This window comes from Bicyclus anynana, chromosome 2 (genome assembly GCF_947172395.1).
Source record: "Bicyclus anynana chromosome 2, ilBicAnyn1.1, whole genome shotgun sequence".
NCBI classification, from domain to species: domain Eukaryota; kingdom Metazoa; phylum Arthropoda; class Insecta; order Lepidoptera; family Nymphalidae; genus Bicyclus; species Bicyclus anynana.
This window is the reverse complement of record NC_069084.1, coordinates 11,504,018-11,529,722: the sequence shown is the minus strand read 5'-3', so window position 1 is coordinate 11,529,722 and position 25,705 is coordinate 11,504,018. Positions and strand designations below refer to the sequence as shown.

Here is a 25,705-nt window from a genome sequence, read left to right as displayed (position 1 = left end):
ATTATCGCGACAAAAAGTATCCTATAACCTTTTACGTATTATGGTCTCAAATCGTGCTGTAACATTTGAATTCATACAGTAGTTTCCGTAATGCCCAGTCAACAGAAATACGGACAGACAGACATACAAACAAAAAAATAAATTTATATATTGGCTTCAGTATTGATGTAATGCCCTCCAACTAAAATAATCAAAATATATTTAAGGTATAGAATTTGACCTGTTATATATTTACGAGTATTATAAGTAGATATAGACTTTTTACTACTAATGCTTACATCTATTCTTGCTTGTCTTATTCTGTCTTAAAATATAGTATTTGAATGTCATATCCATAATATTTCTTAAAAGCATTTCATTTCATGTCAACTATAATAATCAGATACCACATAACGATACAACATGGCACTAGAATTAAGAAACAAAATTGTGATTCCATTACCAGATAAGCTTTTAGCGATATTCTCGTAATTCTTGTAAAATAGATCTTTTCAGTCGAGTAGACAAGTATTTAGTCACGTTGAATTACCAGCTTAAATTAATTACCAAATTCATTTCATTCAGCCCCCGAACTGTGTGAAAATGACGCCATTATTAAATAATCCTATACGCAGAGCTAAACATTACCAAATGGGGGTCATGTCAAAATGGTGGTAATGTCTCCAAAGAGGTTATAAGCGTGAACTATGAAACGCACGCGTACATTCTCCTCCAATACCCAGAGCCGGCAGTGCATTCCTTTTAAAAAAAAAACGGTTCGTTCCATTCGTTCAGAATTTGAATTTATTATTCGGAGCATTTAAGGATTTTGTGAAAAAAGTGATGTGTATTCTAATTTTTTTTTTAATTTTTTAGCGGTGATTACAGTTCAGGAACAAGGCTTTCAAGGTAAGGGATTTTTAACTTTCTTGGCCTGGAAAATAGATCATAAGTTTAAGTCAGTTTTTTAAAAAAAGTGTAGGACTTTGTTTAGTTAAATCGAATACTTCAAAATGTGATTTAAAATATACGTAAAGCATAACTTTAAATATTGAAAAATAAATTAACGTCTTTTTTATAATTATTGAAGGATTAAAATTTTTCAGTAAGTAAATAGATTTTTAACACTTTTGTGTATATGTATTATCGCTGATTTTATTTGTCGATTCATTAATACTTTTAATTAAGTATAATATCAGATCATTAACCTCATAATCCTACTAATGTTATAAACGCGAAAGTTTGTATGGATGTTTGTGTGGATGTTTGTTCTTAAGTTCGTTTGGATGTTACTCTTCTGATTTGGCTGAAATTTACAACGAAGATAGGTTAATACCCTGGATTAACTCATAGGCTACTTTTCATCCCAGAAAAATCCATGGTTCTCGAGGGATTTGTGAAAAACTGAATTCCACGCGGACGAAGTCGCAGGCGTCCGCATGTATAGTAATAATAATGAAATATTGTATTCATTTTTGTACCTAGTATGGTTTTTATGGTATATGAGAACTTATACTATAATGTATAGTTTTACTGTTTAAGGCAGTAATAGACGCATATATCAGCAGCACTATTAAGAAACTGTACCATGAGAACGACATTACAAATTACAATGCACATATTTTTTACCTTATTATTGCGGATTTTTTAATGTTTTATTTTATTTTGTTTGAATGCACGTAACTTTTATACAATAACAAAATAGTAGTTATAAATTGTTCTAATTTTGAAATGTTAAGCAATGCGGTAGCGAAAATGTTTTAAGTGTTGACTTGGTCATCATCAAATCAATGTCACATAGGTCAATGTATTGATTTGATTAGTTTTGCGGTTTTAATAAAAAAGCTGATTATATTAAATTTTGTCTTGGTTACAATATTTATCTTAAAATTAAGATGGTATGAAGTAAAGTGGTTAATTTTCGTGTCTATAAAACAAATATGAAGATGCTGTCATCTTCATATTTGTTTTGAAGAAATACGGTTCAATACATGTCGCTTTCTCTGTTCCTCTGTTTGTTAAAATCTTTAAAACTACGCAAAGGATTTTGATGCGGTTTTTAGAATAGATAGAGTGATTGAAGAGGGAGGTTTAAACATTTAATAACATCCATGGTTCCCGCGGGATTTGTGAAAAGAAAAGATTTGTAATATTTTCTTTTTCAAGGAAAAACGAAACATCTGGAACCTTCTCTAAAAATATCATTTTGTACCCATCCAAATTAAATCAGTAGTTGTAAAGCAAATATGAGCACACATATATATTAATTAGGTACATGCATATGGGTTGAACACCGGACCCTCTTTTATGAAGTTGTCTTAAAAGAGATTTCCCTTTTATCTTAAATTGAGAGCATTTATAAATAAAACTAAAGTAAAAAATTAGTAAGATTACTATGTCAGGTTAAAATCAATAGGTCATTAGGAGACCCTAGCCTATTTGTAATAGGTCATTATGAGTCAATATACCGTTACAAAAATGATGGATTGAAATTTGCAGGATTACCTAGTAAATAATAATTATTATTATTTATTTACGTCCGTGTAAAATTCAGTTTGTCACAAATCCTATAAGCCAGGGTATAATCCATCTCCATTTGAAATTTCCGCCAAATTCAACCAACAATTTTTTTTTTACAACAACAAAACACCAAAACAGTAATAACAAAAAGCAGTTTTTGCGTGAGAGACTAAAAAACATCTATACTATCTAGTGTTTATAATACAAGTGATAATATACAAAATAATTACATAAAAATAATTGCCGGACTAATAAGAATGTACAATGAATCCAGTTACTGGAAGAATAAAATTTTATTCGTATGGTACGGTAATCACTTCGATAGCTTTACCCTATGAACGTGACCTATAAATTGGATCACGTCTATTTCCGAAACACGTATGGAGTCACGCATGGTCGTTAAGTCACAAGAATAAATACAGGATCAAATGCACTTCCTAGTGAAAGGACTTTCGTGTCACAGATGATATTGTCACGATTCTAATTTTCCATATGTTATTTAACTATTCTGTCTCACGATTTTTAATATAACATGATATCGGTAGACTTATATGATAATACTAGCGGAATTCTACAACTTTGTCCGTGTGGAATTCGTTTTTCTAATAATATAGATATAATCAATGATGTTAAATATTGTTAGATGTGTTACTAGGTCATGAAAAATGAGGCGCTCAAAAGAGGAAATTTCCACATCTCATTGTTAGTTGTGGTCAACAACGAATGTTATTTATAAAAATAATACCTAACTATCGTCTGTTCATATCGTCTGTTGTGTGTACATACAACTCAACATTGTAGACGATAGTTAGATTGTAATACAACTCGGAAGTGTAAAAACTATATATACATAAATAAATAATGGAATTAAAGACAAAATGCGCTCAGTTTTGTAGCCTGTTATTAGGATCACTTTTTGCGGTGATTTTGTAGGCACTTAACTGATCTATAGTATAAAATTATCATTAGGTAGAATAGATTAAAAATCTAACCATTTCTAGTTAAATCACAAAAAACAGGGCCTGTAGACATGTGATCCACCGATTCTCTTTCTACAAGCGCTAACGTAACGTAGCTTCTAATATTAGTAAAGATTTAAAGAGTTTTTTTTTATTCCTATAGGTTAAATAGGGGTTAATGAACTTCATTTAGGCAAAACAAGCTTCACGATTTGACTCACATGTACTAACATCGCAAATCAAATAAAAGCTCGTAAAAAGTTATATGCATAAAACAAACCTTGAACCATAATCGTCTTTTGATTAAAAACAACCGTTTAAAATTTTTACTCATACTTTCACAGGCTAGGATAAATGATATAATAGCCTAGTAAAAGTTGCGTGTAATTATCTAAAAAAAAAAAAATATCTAACCATTAACGGAATCAGCGAAAGTGAATTCTGATTTCCGTAAAATTTTTAAACGTTACTCAGTTTTAAAACGTTTTGATATTGTAATTAGTAGACATGTTAATTTGCGGAGATTTGATGACCTCTCCGTATTTGGTAATGCTGTGGTCTTCAACTGATGTTCTGTGCTAGATTTCCAGATCGGGTTGGCTTAGGATTTTTATATATTCTTGAGTAGGGCAGGCAGTTGATGCACTAGATGTCTTCCATTGTGTGTCCCTCTATATATAAGTGAGCTGAATGAGAACAAAGAAATTATTGTGTGCGAATCAATGACTCTGTGTCTGATTGGTGCACAATTTCTGCCGGCGTACCGCAAGGTGGCGTGTTATCTCCTCTTCTTTTTTTCCCTTTTTATAAGATCTATTATTCTTCAATTTATCTCTCTCTATCACTTGTATGCAGATGATCTCCAATGAGTTAAGATGATATGAGATTGAGGTGAGTTACAGTTTGGCTGCACGTATTGACTGGGATAATACTCCTCACGTAGTTTTTGATGGAACGCGTGTGCAAATTTAGTTACACGGTTAAAAATCTCGGAGTTACTTTTGACAAGTATTTTACTTGGGCCCCTTAGACAATACAATATAGTATATTTATTCTTCTTCTTAATTAAAAAAAAATGTTAATTTTGTAACGCACGGATTTTGAAATTGCTTTAACCTTCGTGTGCTCGTTTTTTTCTTTTCCGCTCGGTTCTGGTGCCCCCTAGACGGTATGCCCTAAGGAATTGCTTAAATAGCGTATTGGGTAATCCAGGAATAAGGGCAGGTAGGGATTGGCAACGGCCGTAGTAGGCACCCTACCGGCAAAGAGTAGCCGTACCGTAGCTAGTAATATAGGCTTTTCTGAAAAAGGGGGGGAAAGGTAGACACTTTAAATGAAAGCGTATTATTAAAAATTTGAATGTTTTCCACGCAATAAGATATTTTCCAAAACAATCGTGCTGTGAAACGTAAACAGTGTTTCAAAGATCAATGATAGAGTCATTCTCTATCTTTAATCTACTCTAGCGTGGGCCAAATTGTAATGTTTAGGCCAGAATATCGATAATAATCATTTCAAAATATATAATGATAGATTCGGCGATTTCAATTTGATACTTCAAAATTTATCACGATCAATCGTAAATAAAAAACGTGTGCACAATTTTTTTTTATTTATAAGACTTATTATAGGCAATCTAATCTTTCGCAATGCATTTAGTACTTGCAATATAAATAGCTGTCAGTGAGTCTTCAAATATGAAGAAGTTCTATATCCTTTAACTGTGTCAAGGCATCATTATAAGATACCTTAAATTTTGTCATAACCTATGGTCATCAACATCATTATTCTGTCTAGTTATTTTGTCGTACCTAATTTGCATTACGCAATCAATGTTAGTTATATTGATGAGAGCTTTTTGTGACAGAACTGGTCTGTGGAAGTTTACTTCTTCTTATTTGAGTCTTTTAACACCTGGCATTTCGCCGAAACAAACTTTTCCAGGTGGATCTTTCGCGGACTGCTTTTTTTGCTTTTGAAATATGACCAATATTCCCATTTCCCTCCAACTAGTCGGGAATTCCTGTATTAAGAGTGGGTACGACAATAAACCTACGGAGCGGGGATCGAACCACCATACCTCTGTGATGAGCCTGACCGCTCTTACCGTTGAGCTATTGAGGCTCTAAAAAAGTTTCCTCTCTTGAGCGTGATCCAAAACAGACCGGTAGCCTTTAACTCCGCCAAAATGAACCGCTTCCATGATACCTTTGGCTTACCACGTCTTCTCTTGCCGCCACTAAGACTTGTGAGGATTGCAACTCCAGATGATCGGCGTAAGACATGCTCTATCCAATCCACTTTCTGCGTTTTATTTGATCGATAATTAGGGTGGGTGCAGAGAGGGATGATTAGAGATTGTTGCAGGCCGAAAGACGCCGAATATGTTTCGGCGTAGTGCCAGTTTCCGTGATAGTACGGAAATAAAATATAGCCTATGATACTAACAAATGCGACTTTTACTGGTAAAAAAAAAATTTCAAAATCAAGATCCAGAGATTACCCCTACATTATAACAAACATTACCTCTTTATAATATTAGTATCTATCGATTATAATATTTTTTGTTATGTTATTTATTGTATGTGAGTACATGTCATAAATTACTATTTTGTGATGTCAAAATTTGGTAAATTACATAAAAGAATTTTATGACATTCATATAAATTCTTGCATAAACATTACACATACACAGGTCAAGACTCAAGCTATGGTTCTGAATTGTTATTGGAATTAAACGTTGTAATAGCTTCAAAGCTTGCACAAAAACAATCTAATGAAAGACCGTTATTTTCTAAATCAAATACGCAATACAGCTTTTAATGCCGATCGTTAATATTAGATACATTAGAAATAACGATAATGACTAGCCAAGAGAAATATTTTGTAACGTTCAAGACTCAAGTTGATGTTCAAAGGTTATGGGCTAGCTAAGTGGAGCTACAAATATGAAAGGTCGAAGGATGTTTAGTGGACATTGCGAAGCTAATTCATATATACAGATACAATACAGTGAAGGTAAAGTGACTGTTAACACATACAGATTATATTTTGCTGACTTTCAAAAATGGTAGCTGATTTGACACGTGGTTTAATTTATCTTATCTAACTGTCAACTTAATAACATTATATCCAAATAATAAATAGTATAAATGGTTTTCATTAATGTATTGTATTTATAGTTACGTTACATTGGTGTTTAACTTAATTGGGGTGCAGTGCAGGCAGGTCAGTTAAGATACTTAATCCATTTTATTTTATACGATATTTTCATCATGAGCAAAGAGTGATGTAGATACTATCAATTTACTAAAATAACTTTAACATACTCATATCTTCGGTTGTTAAATTTAATTTAATATATCAAGCCAAGATAAATTTTGCTTTTATTCCAAAGTTTTATTTGTAGTCACGGAAAAATATGAACTAGTTGTTTGGCTGTTATATGCAAGAGATACAAATAATTTACTAGAAATAAAAAAAGGTTTTTTTTAAATATCTCATTAATTATATAATAAAAGAATAAGGCATCTATCTAAGAAAAGGCCGTAATTTTTATAAACAAAATGTTGTAGTAACTATATTTAGTTTCAATATGATCCAAGTCGACTAAAAATATTATGTAGCCCTTAATAAGTACAATTTATTTCTGGTCATGTATTTATTATCAACATACAGACGATCTACCTGTTCAGTATCCAATGATTTAATGAAACTTTGTTTTTGCTGAGAAGAAGCGACTAGAAATTCAAGTTAATCAAGTACGTAATACCAAACCTGAAGCTAAAGGTTAGGGAACAGCCGCAGTACCGGTGCCTAGACCTAGAACTTTCCCCGTGACCCGTAGTTTCACCGATGTTTATCAATAATCACATTGTTTATGGCTCACTAGCTTATGCATGCGGGTTCATGTGCTGAGAATTTCGGATGATTTTTGTTTTTTTTTGATTATGACACTAAATACTGCTGCCTAAAAATATCTTTTTTCAATTATAGGACAAGCTAACCCTTGTTTGTGAACTCATTTTATTTTAATCATCATCATCATCATCGTCATCATCATCATCATTAACAGCCGATGGACGCCATTGCCATTGCTGGACATAGGAATCCAAACAAAACGGTCTCGAGCCGCCAGCATCCAGCGGCTCCATGCAACCCGCTTGATGTTCTCGGTCCACCTAGGGTCCACCAATACTGCGCTTACCGGTGGGGGGTTGCCATTTCAGCACCCTGGGATCCCAACGTCCGGCTCTTCGAATTATGTGCCATGTGTGAATTACCACTTCAGTTTTGCGATTCGCTGACCTATCTCAATTCGCTCTATAGCCCGCTGAGTTACTTTTGAGCGTTCTAATACGTCTAAGAAGTACTTAAAAATTTATTCTAACAAGCCTCTGACGGTTTCTACGCAATATACTGGAACTTAGTGATAGCGGTCTTTGCCGGTAAGGTGGTAAATAGTTCGACCGAAGTTACTACCAAAAGGAAACCTGAGTAAATTTAGAAAATATTAACCTGTGCTGGAAATCGTACTCAGGAGTTCTCTGTTGAAAGCCATAGCCACCAACTGTGCTACAGAGAAAATATATGTTTCTTTATATGTTTGTCTTATATGCATTCTCTACCAATGATTTGATAGAGGGAAAGTTTAATTTCTGATCCACACATACGGAAACATTTCTAATTTAGTGCAAATAATTTACAATACGTGTAACTCGTTCTATAAATAGTTTCTTGCATCGTGTGGGGATCAGGCAGTTTTCTATAAACATTAGATACAAAGGACATGCTAGTCGCAACTTAGTAAGGACTACTTGAGAAGTCGTTGCATAAATATGTTATTTTCGAAATGAGTAACATCGAATCACCTCTGACTTACGAGGCCATAGTACAAACAGATGTACCAGAGATTGTTTCAGTTTCCAAAGCTTAAAATAACGAGGTAACCCTTTAAAATAAGACGTCCTTTGCGACATCGCAACAATGGCTTTCCTCGTTGGCTAATTGACGGAGCCTCACGAACTATTCTGTATAATGATGTTCCGATTTCGTATTCGGCATTTCTTAAGACGTTTATAGAAATTGCACCGGTGTAGAGCTTTTTTTGCGTAACTTAAACAATGTTTACGTAATAGATCATATCTAAACAATAGGCTATAAGTGTTAATTAATATTTTATCGTAAGTACATTGTGCATACTCCGTGAGAACTGATATCGATACGTTTAATTGATTTTTAACCGACTTTTATTGAACGTATTAGTCAATATATACGGTGTTGAAACGACTCAATATTTCGAAGAAGACTATCCACCAATTGTCTTCAGAGAAAACTTAATACTTCGGTTACGGTAGGCCAGGAGAGAGAAAATAATTTAGAGAAACTTGTTATTATTACTGAAATGGAAGGAAAGAGATCTCGAGAACATAACTCGATGTATTAATCAGATCTAATGCATGACGCTCTCGACACAAAAGTACCTGGACGAGGTTTTGGAAGTCGCGAGTAGATTTGCCGTAAAAAAGTTATTATTGGTTATTGGTCACTACACTCAATAATGAGGAACACTACCTCACTACACACTACACATAAGGAGAGGAGGGTTATCTATCTAATTATTTTAATTTGTTAATTATGTACTGACGTATGAATACTTACTTGAGCCGTGATAGCCCAGTGGGATTAACCTCTACCTCCGATTCCGGAGGGTATGGGTTCGAATCCGGACCGGGGCATGCACCTCCAACTTTTCAATTGTGTGTATTTTAAGAAATTAAATATCAATCAATCGAGAATTTTCTTAATTCTCTACGCGTGTGAAGTTTGCCAATCCGCATTGGGCCAGTGTGGTACACTAAGGCTTGATCACTCTCATTCTGAAATGAGACTCATGCTCAGCAGAGAGCCGTATATGGGTTGTTAATGATAATGATGACATCGATCTCCTATTAAAAAGTGTGTTCAGCGAACAAAAAACATCCCCACTCAATGACTGCAAACTTCTTGGCACTCAATTCAAGTAGTCGCATTTGCAAATTCATCCTTAAAATCAATCCTTAAGATTGAATTTGCTCTGAATTTGGGATTTTATTGAATATTGGACTATATTTAAAGAACTTTAGGTATAATTTTCTTTACCAATAATTCTAAAACTGTCAAAGCAAAATTGGTCAGTTTTTAAGTGAAATTTTCTACATGATTGTGTGTCCTTTTATTTATAAGAGGTCAGTGAATGATGATGATGATAATGGAACCGTAAATTTATACCTAAAGCAATGAATTGTTTTGTCGTAAAATTACATTAATGGCTTAAACGTCAAACTGACATTTCCATGGCTTACTTCGTAAGAACACAACGTTATTGGCTGCACTGTGCCCCAGTTATGTTGACCGACATCACAATAGTTATGAGATGGTATCTGATGAGCAAAAACTGCTCACACGCCGCACACATTGTCTTAGGTTAATCGTGTGTGTTCTCAAGCCAATTTAATTTTTGATATATCAATCAAACTGCAATATATCTAGGTGATAAATCAGTTAAAGCACATTGCAATATGTCTATACGTTGTTTTCTTAAGAATTTTATATCATAGTTCAGACCTAGTAGATATATTATAATTAATAATCCTAACATAAAACCATACATACATATAACAAAACAGTGCCTATACAGCCCCCCCTAGCCAAGGCTAACTAACGCTAATAGAAAGATAAACTTTCTGTTCTTACCGAACTGTTCTGTTTTCATGTGTTTTTCGATGGTAGGCTGAGCTTATTTGGATTATCTTTATTGACAACGGGGCATAATTTTTTTTTTTTAAACAATTTACAAGTTGGACTTTGTATTTAAGACTTTAGAAATACGATTATGTTGTGTAAAACAAAAGCTCAGAGGAAGTTTGAAGTACTAAACAGAATTCCAAATCTAGCAATGTAAATATTTGTTTGGTTGTGCAAACATCGATGCAGCCTTATTGAGTGTCTTTCAAATTGACCTCAAATATTGCATGTGACTAGCATCTATCTATAGCTTTTAGCGTATGACTTACGAGTATAAGTCACTCAAAAAATACAGACCCTAAGTAAAGAAAAAAGTTCAAGTTCCATTTTTATGATTACCTTCTTCGTAACGTTATGTTGTGTTTGTACTATAAATACTAACGAAAAAATTATCCGCGCGGTTTCACTCGCCTGGTTCCCGTTCCCGTGGGAATACCGGGATAATATATAGCCTTCCTCGATAAATGGGCTATCTAACACTGAAAGAATTTTTCAAATCGGAACAGTAGTTTCTGAGATTAGCGCGTTCAATCAAACAAACAAACAAACTCTTCAGCTTTATTATATTAGTATAGATAAAGTTGCTCGACTATACTATTGTAAGATGTTAGCATTCTAACTTGATAAGGGTAGATGCAGTTTATTAAGTATAGTACATTATATATATTAGATTTTTTTTTGTGTATTCTAATTCTTGACTATTGTTATCAATTTATTTGAATTGTTTAATTTTAATTTATTTGACTTGGATAATGTTAATTTATTCTTAATTTTTAATTTGTTTGAATTTGAATTTATTATTTTCAAATTATTTTGATTGTTTAATATTCATTTTGTAATTTTAGATTTATTGTTGTAATTATTGTTTCTGATAGTTCGAGAAACGAATTGGGAAACTGTAATGTTTCTCTGGGCATATTTCATGTGTATAAATAAATAAATAAATTATATCCCTAATAACCTATCGGTTTTACGCGTCTCTAATGGCTCACAATCACTTGAATATACGAGATCAGTCCAGAAGTAATTTAGGGCATACATAAATTTGAATCTTAAAAAAAAAAATACTGACCATTGAGAACCTCCTCCTTTTTGAAGTCGGTTAAAAAGTTGGCATCGAATGCATTTAAATACTAAAATATAATAGTTTTATTCATCTATTACTAGCGGACTCGGTCAAGCTTCGCTTTGACTTACACCTACCCCTACCCTACCCTACCCTACCCTACCCTACCCTACCCTATCCTACCCTATCCTACCCCTTTTTCTCTGCAATAAACCTTACGGAGCCCGATACCTTTTCAACGAATGCAAAACCGTGGAAATCGGTTCGAGCGTTCTGGAGTTATAGCGTCAGGAAGGAAAACCCGACTTATTTTTATTCATCTATTATTATGTAAGTAACTGAATATTTAAATTAAGTTATGACCTACGAGTTAATAAATATTTGTATCTAATCCACAAGAAACATATCTTGCACGCTATCTTGCAAAACGAATCTGAGTCAAAAGTTATTATCATTACATAAGTCAGCTCATCCGTCTGTCACAAATCCAGATTGTGATGTAACCGTACCACACAATTGGACGTGTATCGACGTCTGTACGATATGATTTGCAGTATCTATTCATGTTATTTATAGCAATTGATCTTCCTTATATGGAGATGCTGTAATCTTTTGTAATTCCTAGGTTCAAATACGTATTTGGTGGTATGGTTTCTTTTGGGTGCTTGCTTAATCTGTAACCTATGATTTTGTTTCAAATATTTGTACTTACTAAAGGGAAATGCAATGCAATGTATTAATAGTAGATTTAATATCTGCTATTGACTTCTAGCGGTTATCATTATTCATCATCAACAAACCATATTCGGCTCACTGTTAAGCACGAGTGAGAGGACAATGAGAGGGGATATATAATCCCAATAGGATTCTTGTGAAAAGCATAGGTTTTTTTCTAGAATTCTTTTCTTTATACCAATATTGTTTCACATGAAGCAATCAATTTTGTTTTTATACACATCAGATTTTTTGTCAGTGCTCTAAGCATATTAAGTTAATTGACAGATTTACCATTATTATATTACCTACTGTAGGTTATATGATCTTCAATTGAAGTTCTAGAGAAATTACTATCGCGCTTAAAATTAAATGTTATGTTAACAATGCTATTAGTATCCTACTAATGTATAACGCGAAAGTTAATAAATGAAAGAAACATACATCCATACAGGATGTATGTTTATTTGGATGTTTCATGAAATTTGGAATGGAAATAGATTTATTTTTAATGGATTAACACAGGCTACTTTTTATCCCGAGAAATTCCATGGATTCGCGAGATTTGCTAAAACCTGATGATTTTTATGGATGAATGTTTGTTACTCTTTCACGCCATTGCTACTGAACCGAATCACCTGGAATTTGAAGTAGAGATAGATTATAGTCTGGATTATTTCATCTCGGAAAAATCCATGGTTCCCGCGGGATTTGTGAAAAACTGAATTCCACGCGGACGAAGTCGCGGGCATCCGCTAAAATTATAAAGGGTGCCAGTGTTACTCTTGCTTCAATTACACAAAAATATGTTTTTTAAATGTTTGTCATACTCCTTAACATAAACAAAGATTTGCCGCTTCTAACACCGACCATTTGAGTTAATGTGAGTCTCCCACGTTTTTGTTTTTACGAATGGCAATTTATCTTAGGATACTACGACTATATACGATACTACATAGGATACAATAGGTATAATACATACTAGCTCGATTGCAACAAATTGAACGATAATTTCAGTTTTGTGAATATTATTTCCATCTGCTTCAGCCATTTGATTGATGGGGATGAGATGAGAAGAAACAACACAATTCTATAAATTAGGGACTCATGACGTTGTGAAAACGCATTATTAGATCGTCGTTATTAACCCATGTCGAGTCTCCTCTCAAAATGAGAGGAGTTAGGCCAATAGTCCACCACGCTGGCCTAATGCGGATTGGCAAACTTCACACACGCAGAAATCTAAGAAAATTCTCTGGTATGCAGCTTTCCTCACGATGTTTTCCTTCACCGTTTGAGACACGTGATATTTAATTTCTTAAAATGCACATAACTGAAATCACCCTCCAGAATCGGAGGCAGAGGTCATATCCACTGGGCTATCACGTATTGTATCATTAGATACGGTTACATAATATTATTAGTATTGTACACTTCCTCGCGGGAAATGAAACAAAACAAACAAATAGGAAGTGTAATGCAATGCAGAAATGCATGTAAAGCAAACATGGTCGAAGCTTTCACCGATGCAGCGCTAACAAGAGTCTTACCTTACTCGGAGTTCTCCTTCTGATTTATCTGCCTTCGACGAATTAATTGTAGCTTTCTTGTTGTGTTACCTGTAACAGTTTCTCATAGTCTTACCTGTTCTAAGGTTTCATTTATGTATATCTGCCTAGTTATGTGTTTTGGACTTAATTGACAATAACGTTTAAGAATGTTCTTGAACGTTTGTACTTTTCCTGCGTGAATTGCGGTTGAAAGTCACTGTTCAGTGTGCCTACTGGGAGTTTTAAATTTTTTCATACTGTTAGTATCGCGTTGACGTAAACGCGAATATAAATGGAATTGAAACAGTTGTGCTGTGCTACCATTAGATGGCGCTGTTTCAATTCCTTAGAAATTCGCGTTTACGTTAACGTGTTCGTCCAAGTATCAAACTGCCACTAGGCCCTCTGGTTCTTACTGGCTCTTCTCAACATAACCTATCTTTCAAACCGGTGGTAGTCTCTACAAATAGTCAAACTTCACGTTACAAAAGCCTTAAAATAAACGAATTTTCAATTTTGAAGTTGTCTTATAAGGTTTTCTTACTCGTCAATTTTTTTTTTTGGAAATTTCTACTATATAAGAACTTATTGCGGAAGCGTAGGTGTTAAGTAAATATGCAATAAGTTCTTATATAGTAGTAGCATAGTTTATTTATTATTATTATTTTTACTAATTCGCAAATTAACACTTCTTTGTACATATGTTTTCTGTGACTTCATTGTGATTTTTATAAGTAGGTACGCCTTAATGTAGGGATGTCCCCGATTAAATGATTTGGTAATAATTACGATTGTGATTAATTTAGTTATTTAGTATAATATTTGTGTATTAAACGTTTGACATAATCTTTTGAAAAAGTTACTAAAAAAATAATCTCGAATATCGTTTCTTGGTTAATACTTTGACAAGATAAATCACAATAATTGTCACATGTATAAACAGACTTATAGTGTCGCAAATATAGATAAAAGAAAGCTTGTTTACAAAGTAAGCAGTGGTATGTCAATTATATGTCGAGTCATTCAACATAGGCATTTCAATATTTCACCAAATGCTCATATGACGTAAACCCTTTCACCTAAGGTTAAAAAGTGAATAGTGACATTATAAGGTAGGTACACATTACATAAACTCACACTTCTTTACTGTTATAATGTACGCGGCATACATCAGTTATGTAATATGTGAATCTGCCTTAAGTTGCCTCAGGCGGGCGTTTTAAATGCCATAAGTCCGTATGTTTAACGGCCCATAGCAAAATCTCATAAAAAGAAAGGCTGATTTTATGCAAATATATTATAATGGGTCGGTTCTATAGCGTGTTAATTATATAAACTACTTAGGTTGAACATAAAAATTAATTAGGTGAATTATCATTAAAAAATAAATTAATTTCTCGAGCCATTTAGCAAAAAGTCTAAAGTAATTACAGACATATTACATGAATTTAATCATATAACTGCTCTAGCAATGACTTGGAAATTTATAACCACCATTTGTGGATTTATTCCGTTGTCTTATTTATATTAAAAAGATTTACTGTAATACATCTTACACTAATTATTTTTATTAATAATAATAATTCATTCGGTTTAATACTTGTATTATTATGTATTCTTTCTGTGGTTTTACCCAGATATAGTCGTATTTACCTCTTCCCGTATTTCGCTACATTTGATATCAAGAGAAAAACACACTTGTTTATAAGCTTAAACTATTTATGAAAATCGCATTCGAAAGACTGAACTTTCTATTAAAATTAAGCACTAAATCGGTTTGTACAAAATTTTAAATATCTAATATGTTTAAACAAATAATACCTAAATATAGTGTACTAATGTCAAGTTGTGTGTTCAGGAAGTGTAAAAACTATATAAAGATAATAATATAATATAATAATAATAATAAGATAATATAATGGAATTAAAGACAAAATTGTTCATGTGTGCGGTCAGTGGAGTCGCAAAATGCGGATTACTTTTTGCGGTGACTTTGGAGAGACGTAGCCTATCTATAGTATAAATTTATCATTGCTCTTTCCTATAAGGATAGAAGCTTGGCCCTGTAGTGGACCGTTAAAATAAGCTGATGATGATAATAATGAACCAAGCGTTTTTTGGCCGCTCGTCTGCACTGCACCCAAGCTTAGCTGTTAAAATTGCATCAGAGGTCACGCGCACTCACAAAACTGTTATAAAATAAAATTCTCTAATAATGACTCCGTAATTTTATTCGCATATTAATTACTTTCATTATAATGCTTTACTTGCAAAATTTTGAATTTAGCTAGGACTAACAAACTATATAGTTTATATTAAAATTAGGTCATATAATATTTACAGTAGGACGATTATGATATTATGTAGAATTTGTGCATCAAATGTTTTTAAAGGTCGCTACTTGCTTAAATTTAAGCTATTGGTTTGTTGTTTTATACTTTATCATTATATAGTTACATATATGATATATAAGGTATGCTAGAGTATAAAACAATTTCTATGCCATGTGGCAATTATTTCATAATAATTCTTCTATTCTACTAATATTACCCTACTAATATTTTAAACGCGTAAGTTTGTATGTATGAATGTTTGTTACTCTTTAACGCCGATACTACTTAAGCGATTTGCCTGAAATTTGGAATGGAAATAGATTTTACTCGGGATTAACACATCCTACTTTTCATCCCGGAAAATCCATGGATCCCGCGGGATTTGTGAAAAACTAGATTCCACGCAAACGAAGTCGCGGGCGTCCGCTAGTTCTTTCTATTTTCAATGATATCCTTGCTATAGAAGTGGGATACTTAGAGCTTAGCTCGTTTCCTACGTTGCAGGTTGGCAAGTTTAAAAATGTCACTATCTTATAATTAATACCGAGACTTGATTAACTTGCTTTGCTTTGTTATATTTTGAGTTTCACGTAATATTGTCATGTAAATAGAGATTGTAGATGTAACATGATGTTTAAATTGCGTTTGACAAAAGGTAATAATGATAAATGTTACGTGAGCGTCTACAAATGATTTTACTAAGTACAGGAAAATAATATACGTAATAACTTTTCCGACGAAGTAGCAGATACGAGTACGTGAATTATTGTCACATCCATACAGTATGCTGCGTAGTGTAATGTCCCTGAATAAACCTAGAAGTAATTTCAGATACTTTTCAGAGTGACGTCACGTCTTTCATACTTGTAGGCACCTGCACTGTAACATCAATACATATAAATAAAAAATATAGTTACGTGACTTAAATTCAATATGGCGGACGTACAAGATGGCGGACAGGCTTTTTGAAGTCCAACCCCATGATCAGTTTTTTAAACTAATCATTTTTAAAAAATAATTTTAATATTAGTATAGATGAAGTACCATGGGCTAACCCCTGTACCAAAGAGGCATTATTACTGAATAAATAAAATATATCTAAGTATTTACGTTTCCTTAAAACAAACAATTGCAAGGTGCAAATTGGAGATTCACATGGAAGAGGTCACATTATCTGGGCTGTGTTAATTACAGAACACTGCTAATTACATAAATCGCGATAAAACCACAAAGGTCGTTATTCTATTAAGTTTGACGTGGAATACGACTATGTAAATAAGACGTTAGGTGTGTATGTATAAACTTAAACTTAGTACTTAATCTTAAAAGCATATAAACATTTTTAGATTAAGCAGAAATAGCACTGTGACAAAGTATAGACTAGATTATTAAATTCTTGAATGTATTCGTATGTTATCGATTTACCTAAATACTACTAATTCGATTCAGATGGGATTTTCTTCAGGGAAGATTTTCGTTGGTAGTACGTTGAATTCGCTTTCGATTATTCAAATCTAGGAAGTCACTTTTTAATTTTAACTCAGAGAAAATCTATTTACTATATCTATCCATGATAGGAAAAAATACTTCCAAGATTTATCATTTCACATTTATCATAATCAAAGATAACCATATTACAGGAAAAAACAATATTTACCGACTGTCGGACGCCCCGTGGTTTCACCCGCGTTGTTTTCTTTCCCGTGGGAATGCGAGGATATCCTAGACGGCCTCAGTGGCGCAGTGGTATGCGCAGGGGACTTACAAGACGGAGTTCCTGGGTTCGACCCCCGGCTGGGCTGATTGAGGTTTTCTTAATTTGTCCAGGTCTAGCTGGTGGGAGGCTTCGGCCGTGGCTAGTTACCACCCTACCGACAAAGACGTACCGCCAAGCGATTTAGCGTTCCGGTACGATGTCGTGTAGAAACCGAAAGGGGTGTTAATCCTACTCCTAACAAATTAGCCCGCTTCCATCTTAGATTGCATCATCACTTACCATCAGGTGAGATTGTAGTCAAGGGCTAACTTGTACAGAATATATAAAAAAAAATCCTTAGGTATAACATTAGTTATGTGACAGTGTCAAAAAGTCCCGCCAAAATGTATTCAATCGATTCAGAGATTAGCCGTAACAAACCGACAAGTAAAAAAACAGGCATTTTACTTTTTTTTTTAAATAATAAATATTTTATTTTATCTGAATTGTATTTGTGGCACATTAAGAGTTGGTACATTTGCCTGTACCGTTACCAAAGAGTACTAATCGATGTACATCTAAATACTTACTTCTCTGAAACTCAGACATAAGATTTTTTTAAATGAAAGTAAAGACACATGCTTAAGCTAGTCGGATTATATCTTATTTTTCGTTAAAACTTAAGAATTAGCATGAGGAAGACAAGTAAACATTACTATGTCAAGGTACAATTAACATATAGCTTTAGATAAACCTATTGTCTGTGGGTGATAAATCAGCGGCTGGGAATCGAACCTGCAACCACAATGAACAATTGCTCTTTGCGTAATGTAACATCATTGGTGGGTTGGGTACTTGAAGAATGAAAATGTAGATGCATTTTCATGAGATTTTCAAAAATGCCTGTAAAGCTTGTAAGCGATTGCTTGCCGTAAATTTTGCATGCTAAAAAACGAGTCACGCGGCCGCGTGTCAGCCAAATTCGATCTTGTATCTTTGTATCTTTAAATTGACCATTTAGGTCTATTGACTCTTAAATAACTTGAAATTTTTTCAACAATACAGTGTTTTCTTGATACAGTGTTCACATGATATCGTCGTTATCAACTCATATTCGGCTCACTGCTGAGCTCGAGTCTCCTCTCTGAATGAGAGGGGTTAGGCCAACAGTCCACCACGCTGGCCCAATGCGGATTTGCAGACACACGCAGAGAATCAAGAAAATTCTCTGGTATGCAGGTTTCCTCACGATGTTTTCCTTCACCGTTTGAGACACGTGATATTTAATTTCTTAAAATGCACACAACTGAAAAGTTTAGAACCCACACCCTCCGGGATCGGAGGCAGAGGTCATATCCACTTGGCTATCACGACTCCTGTCACATGATGTATTGTAACTATAACATAGTATATATGTATCTTGTTTGTATTAATATGTATTGTGTACCTACAATAAAGTTTTTTTTTTTTTCGTTTTTTTTTGTTACTTGTCGATTAATACAAAATTTGTATGTTCCAGATGGCGCGGTGGTGCACATTGGCGCTATGCGCGATGGTAGCGTGTTCGACTGCGATTGAAACAACTTCTCGCTTTAGTAAGTTTACACCTCATCATTATCAGCCTATTAACATAAATGGCCATTGGTTTAAGGCTTGGCCCACTACAGGGTCAAGTTTCCATCCTAGGAGATGGGATATGGAGCTTAGACCCACTATGCTGCTCCAATGCGAGTTGGCGGCATTATCAAGGTGATGATCATAGTTTAACGGCCATTTTAGGTAATGATCGGGAACCGACGGCTTAAAGTGCTTTTTGAAACACCGGAGAGTAACACCAACTTCCCAACGCGGGCTGAGAAATTTTGCTGAAATTTTCTTAAAAGAAAGAAAACTCAGTAGGTATTCCATGACCTGATTCAAGATTCGAACCTCTTGATCCAAAGGAACTATCTTAACCAATGGATCAACGAAGATTCGACCTTTTCGCGCACCAACTGTGCTTAGTGTTATTGAAATCCTTGCAAATATGAGTATTTAGACTGTAGATTGTTCTAAATTGTTGTTACGAGGAGACATTGGCAGACGCAAACGAAAGACGGAGCTATTACTTCGTTATTACTTATCATACGTTACTTGCTATTTCTATAAAGAGATTGTTTTTTGGCTAGATCTCAGAAAGTATAGACTTTTTTACCTTTCCATTGCCATTTATACCCTTAATGTTGCAACGAAGTCGAAGGGTTGCCACAAAGCTAGGTGTTTGGCGATTGGTGCCCTGAGGCATGATTATACTATGCCAAATAACATATTAAAAAAGTAGGTGCGCTATAAACTTGGACAGTTGACAGGTACTGGACCCGCAAAATCGGCTAGTTTCAATAGCCACCACGTTTAGTCCAATTTCTATATTCGTACTTAGCTATGATACTCGTAGGATCATAGACTGACTAAATAAAATGAGGTAGGTAGGTATGTCTGGTGATCGCAGGTTCTTAATCAATAGTTGAATATTGATACGTTTGTTTTTAATACAGGGTATTACAACTGATTCATAGAGAAAAACCATTGAGCACACTTATTGCGCGAAAATAATGGCATTTTTTCCATGGACTTTTATTATACGAAGACGTACAACACTGGGTAGTTCATAGATCAGGAACTTTAGAATTTCAAGATTTATAATTACTTGTTGAGGCTAAATTGGAAAGTCTGCAATTCGATGTAATTATTTTTTTAGGTTTCACCCTCTTCATGCATATCCGAAAATCATGGATTCCGTCTATAAAGTTTAAATAACTAAAGAAATTAACGAAATCAATTTTTTTTTATGTTATTTGTTTCTAGTTTATAATAATTATGTTTTATTTTAGGGTCATGTTAATATATGGTCAGGTACTTAACGAAGTGTAAATTTTATTAAACTAACAAATTAAAAATTGTGTTTTGTAAATTCCTTATAAGTGTAAATATTTTTACAGAACCGAAAAAACCTAGGAGTGGTACGTACACTGCACTAAAGTGGAACTTATCTTGGTTAAATGGTTTTTTAATTACCTATCCATATTCCATCTTCATTAGATAATTAGCCTGTCACGCAAGAACCTTTAACCGCAACACAAATGCTTACATACCCTAAACTTTTAAATATTACCATCAATTGATTAATCAAATTAGTCAGTAAATCGGTCAGTTGTAGGATAAGGGCACATAGCCGAAGCATCCGCAAGAAGTTAGATCAGAATATGTGCGATTATAATATTGTTTATATTGCTCGCAAAATTTTTTTGATTGTTTTGACTGACTGATTCAAATTTATGGCATTTGACTGTGTTTTTTAGTCAATATTTAAATTATTCGAAAAATCACTTCAATTTCAATTTGACGTCAGAAGATAACTCTTAATTAAAGTAAACGACTTTCGCATTAACAAATAGCCTGCAAAGTTCCTGCGGCGCTTGCAGATTTTTTAACATTTATAAGTCACTGAACTTAACTTTAGATGAATAATGAAAATTATTAAAATTTATCGTCTTTTTCTAGATGAATTTTCGTGTTTTGAATTGTATTGTGTAATAATTATATTCTGTAAATAATGTTTATAATATTATGTACATTTTTCTCTTCCATAAATCCTCTGAAAAAAAAAACACTGAATTTCTAATTTATTTTAAGGGAAAATCTATTAAACCTTCCATCACCATTTAATGCTCGTGAAAACATCTCGTCTCTTGATGCATGTCAACTCCATCGATTTAACATTAGTTAGTCGTAAAACTTAACATAAATATTCTAACTTTGTAATTTCGACATTTTAAAATTTTAACAAGATTCAACGTACCTGAAAGGTGCATGTTACTGATTGTACTTTATATGTAACAATACTATAATCTTCTGTCTTTTTCTTTCCTTTATTACTTACATTGGAAGAAGGAATGTGGTCATAGTGAAGATATACTCGTAATAGTAAAATTTTCAAATTCGTTACTCACATTGTCTAATCTTCTAGTCCATTTTCTAACCTGTTTTGTGGATTTTGTCATGGTCTTCTCTCTGCAAAGAGAATTAATCACGGTGGCGGAAATCATCAACTAAAGGATGATTTTCCTGATCATGAAGTGATTTCCAGCTGATCTTCAACCTGGGCAACAAGCTGAAGCGGATGAAATGGTGAATCATCTTATTCAGTGGATTCAAGGACTATATCAGCAGAAGAATAGGAAAGGTCCGTTTTACAAAATAGGAACTGACTCTTTAATATATTTACAACTCACATTGCAAAATATTAAAATACTATGAATTTACAAAAAAATGTTACATAGGAAACGTTATGTTTTAAGTCATTTATTCAAGTTTACATCAAACTCCAAAGGACGGTTCATACATCTATGTAAATACACAATGTTCTATGTCACATTACACGATTTCATGTAACACGCTTTCACGCAGGTTTACATAAAAGGATTTTTACACTAAATCACAATGACGCACAAAGTACTTTTCTATAATGTATAATTATATTATGTAAAATTATTTTCAACAAACGTTTTCGAATTTCAGCTCGTCAATACTTTGGAGGCAAGCCAGAGAGGCCAAGACCATTTGAACCTCCATCTTATCTTCCCCCACTTGGTTACCCACCGTCAGGTAACCGGCCGACACCCTCGTATAGTGAAGGACCTTCATCTTCAAGTCCATCCTATTCGCCTAGCTCACCTTTCCTACCAAGTCAACCTTCGTATCAGCCACCTCAAACTGAAGAACAGCCCTTCCAACCTAGTCAGCCACCGTACTCACCAAGTCAACCTTCTTATCAACCAAGTCAACCAACTCAGCCTTCTTATCAACCTAGCCAACCTTCTCAACCTCCTTATCAACCCAGCCAACCATCACAACCTCCTTATCAATCCAGCCAACCATCTCAACCTTCTTATCAGCCCAGTCAGCCGTCACAACCATCCTATCAACCAAGTCAACCAACGCAACCTTCATACGAACCAAGTCAACCTTCACAGCCAAGTTACCAGCCAAGTCAACCTGATTACCAGCCTAGTCGACCATCACAGCCTAATTATGAACCTAGTCAACCAACTTCTCCGAGTTACAATCCCAGTCAGCCTGATACAGATGAGCCAAGCCAACCAGAAAATCCAGAAAATGGAGATAACGAAAATAGACCTCCACAGAATATATTGCCAGTACCAGTTCCAGATGATGATGATCGACACCCTCCGCATATTCATGATATAACTGTAGATTGTGGCAAACAAATGATGACTATAAACATTGAGTTTAATAAAGCTTACAACGGTATTATCTACTCACAAGACCATTTCAAGGACTCTGATTGTGTTTATGTTAAAGAAAATTCGAACCAAATTAAATATTCTTTTACTGTTAGTCTTAATAAATGCGGAACAAGATTTTTCAGCGATTTTGAAAATGAAGGTCAAGCTTATTTGGAAAATGTTCTGGTGCTTCAAAACGAACCAGGTATCCAAGAAGTATGGGATCACATTCGTAGAGTCAGATGTCTCTGGGAAGGAAATCTAACTAAACAGTTAGTTTCATCTTTAAGTGTCGGAATGTTGAATCAAATCACTAGTAACTTCAGTGGAGATACTGCGATGGCAAGACTAGATATTCAAACTGGTAAAGGACCTTTTGCACCCGAAGCAAATGGCTTAGTGAAGATCGGAGAAATTATGACACTCGTTGTATCTGTAACTGGTGATGCAGGTTTTGACATTTTAGTAAGAGAGTGTGTAGCTAGAGATTCTGGAAATAATCATCTTGTTCCATTGACTGATGCTAATGGATGCGTGCTAAAACCAAAACTTTTTGGGGCTTTCCAAAAGACACGGGAAACTGGAAACACAGGTGCTTCCGTCATTGCATTTGCGTTCTTTAATGCATTCAAATTTCCAGATGAAATGGATTTGATCATTCAATGTGATGTTGAACTATGCAAAACTGATTGTGAAGTCTGCCCTAATCCTGGTAGTACTGAGCCAAGAAGAAAAAGGCGCGACATAATTCATTTTGGAAATAAAACATACGAGCCCGTGACTACCGTCGAAAAGGGTCTCAGAGTAGTCTTTGCTGAAGACTTGCCTGAGGACACTGGAATTTGCATTTCAACGAGCTCGGCTCTATGGGGAGGATTGTTAGTAATTGCTGGATCTTTAATAAGTAGTTTAGCTGTGTCTTTCTGTTGGCACAGATCACGAGGATCCGTGAAGTTTTTGTAAAACAATTGCCTAAATAGCTCTTCTCAGCGTACTTCTTGTACCTTGTGCCTTTTCTTAAATATAACAGTTATCTCTTAGATAATAATTTAAAAAACTAAAGTAAATTGTTTTTTAAATATATTTTTGTAGATATCGTTATTGAAAAATAAATTAGTATATATAGTTTGGTCTTGAATGACTGACAGATAACGTACAACAAAAATGTTATTGAATGTAAAAATCTTTTTTTTATTTGTATAGTTTGTAGATATTAAATTATATTTAACACTGCCAAGTATTAAGTTTAGAAAAGTAATGTTAACAATATTTTAATTAAATAATTAAGCTTACAAACTAGCAATACTAAAGTGAGCAATGAGTATATTAATTTATATTTTATTTGAACATAAAATATTAGATATTATGTATTTATGCAAAATTGGATTAGATACATTAGGATATTATTCAAGACTAGGTATTAAATCTAAGAATCTTACTTTAGAAGAACTAAGATATTATTTACGTAATGTTTACAAATGGTGAATTATGTTTTTATTTGTGCAAGTTTTGTAAATATTATCATTTAAGTTTCACAAATAAATTTCTAAAAAGTTAAGGTTTTTGTTTTATTCGGATAGCCTAGTATGTTAAGCTAATATAGTTTTATATAAAAAAAACCAGTATAGTGCGAGTTGGACTCGCCCACGGAGGGTCTATTCACGGAGGTTCAAGAATCGAATTGCTTAATACGAATTTCAGACCTGTTTTTGTTAAGATTTAATTACAATAATTAATGTATAGTTTGAGATTTTTTCTTGTACGTGACAAGAACAACAGCAACAAGTAACGATGTTACTTGCCTCATCGTACAACGTATCATCAATAGAGAAAAGTACCATAAGAGTTTTGATTGCTTTGAGAGTATCGAAATAGGCGTTTTTGCTAAATAAACGGCATGATCTTTTTTATGTAATAAACTTAGAAGTTTGATTTTTTCGCACCTTCATGGGACCGTAGACAGTATGCGGTCAGTGACAGATAGTCGGACAGACAGACAAATTGTGACATCTAGTGTCTGTCTGTGGCATCTTAGATAATAATGAATCTCCATCCTTACAAATGTCAAAAAACAAGCTGCTAAAAGTTTTCCTCGATATTAGAGGTTCAATTTATTACACCCTTAATTTACTTCATGCCTGTAAGTTAATAAAACGATTAAAAAAATTAAAAATAACACAATGTTTAGCCGCACGTTTTATCTTAATGTTTAATCAGACGTTAATAAAAACATTATTCAACAATGTAAAAATATTTGGAATTTAAATATAACTTCATAATCATATACAATTGCCACGTTGGTAGACGAAACGTGGCTACAAAGTAACGATAGCAAAACAGTTTTTTTTTAAAACTAATACAACAGTTTTAATATTTAATACCCGAGTCAATTCTATACTTTTACGAGCAGGCCTATTTTTCCTTTATAAAAAATATTTTAATTAACACAAGTACTTTTGATTATATTAATTTTGTAATGCATATTTGAGTGGGTGAGGTATAATATACGAGTATCTTTAATACATCATCAGCATCATTAAAGTATAATGGACGTATTCTGCTAGGTATAGGCTTCTTGCAAGAACTCTGCAATACTTTGGACTTGCAAGCATGTTGCAGTCATCTTGATGCCATCGGTCCAATTTGTGCTGGGTCGCCATTGAAACCTGACCTTAGAATTAGCTCTTCGGAATATGTTCCCCAACCTTGTCCACTTCACTTATTACAATATTATTGGGGTTTTTAGAAAAGACTTCAATTATTTCCAACCTACATAAACAGAACGTAAGTACATGACATTACTAAAATTAAGTTACC

General features: G+C 33.8%; 1 protein-coding gene across 3 annotated transcripts; it reads left to right on the top strand.

The window, feature by feature from the left end:
- The first annotated feature begins 660 nt into the window (after positions 1-660).
- LOC112043196 (uncharacterized) lies at positions 661-24,446 on the top strand. Of its 3 annotated transcripts, XM_024078501.2 has the most exons (6): positions 661-755; positions 856-888; positions 19,123-19,198; positions 20,582-20,602; positions 21,730-21,825; positions 22,161-24,446. In XM_024078501.2, the coding sequence occupies exons 3-6, from the start codon at positions 19,123-19,125 to the stop codon at positions 23,849-23,851; spliced, it is 1,884 nt and encodes a 627-aa protein (XP_023934269.2). In that variant the 5' UTR covers positions 661-755; positions 856-888; the 3' UTR covers positions 23,852-24,446. The 3 variants fall into 3 exon arrangements, with proteins under 3 accessions (XP_023934269.2, XP_052743748.1, XP_052743756.1); XM_052887788.1 differs by lacking the exon at positions 20,582-20,602; XM_052887796.1 differs by lacking the exons at positions 20,582-20,602; positions 21,730-21,825.
- The last annotated feature ends 1,259 nt before the right edge of the window (positions 24,447-25,705 follow it).

What these genes read in the sequence shown, in the direction of transcription:
- LOC112043196 (XM_024078501.2), top strand. Translation starts at nt 19,123, where the DNA reads ATGGCGCGGTGGTGCACATTGGCGCTATGCGCGATGGTAGCGTGTTCG. An exon ending in TGAAACAACTTCTCGCTTTA is followed by an intron (nt 19,199 to 20,581) that starts GTAAGTTTACAC and finishes ATATTTTTACAG; the next exon opens with AACCGAAAAAACCTAGGAGT. An exon ending in ACCGAAAAAACCTAGGAGTG is followed by an intron (nt 20,603 to 21,729) that starts GTACGTACACTG and finishes AGTGATTTCCAG; the next exon opens with CTGATCTTCAACCTGGGCAA.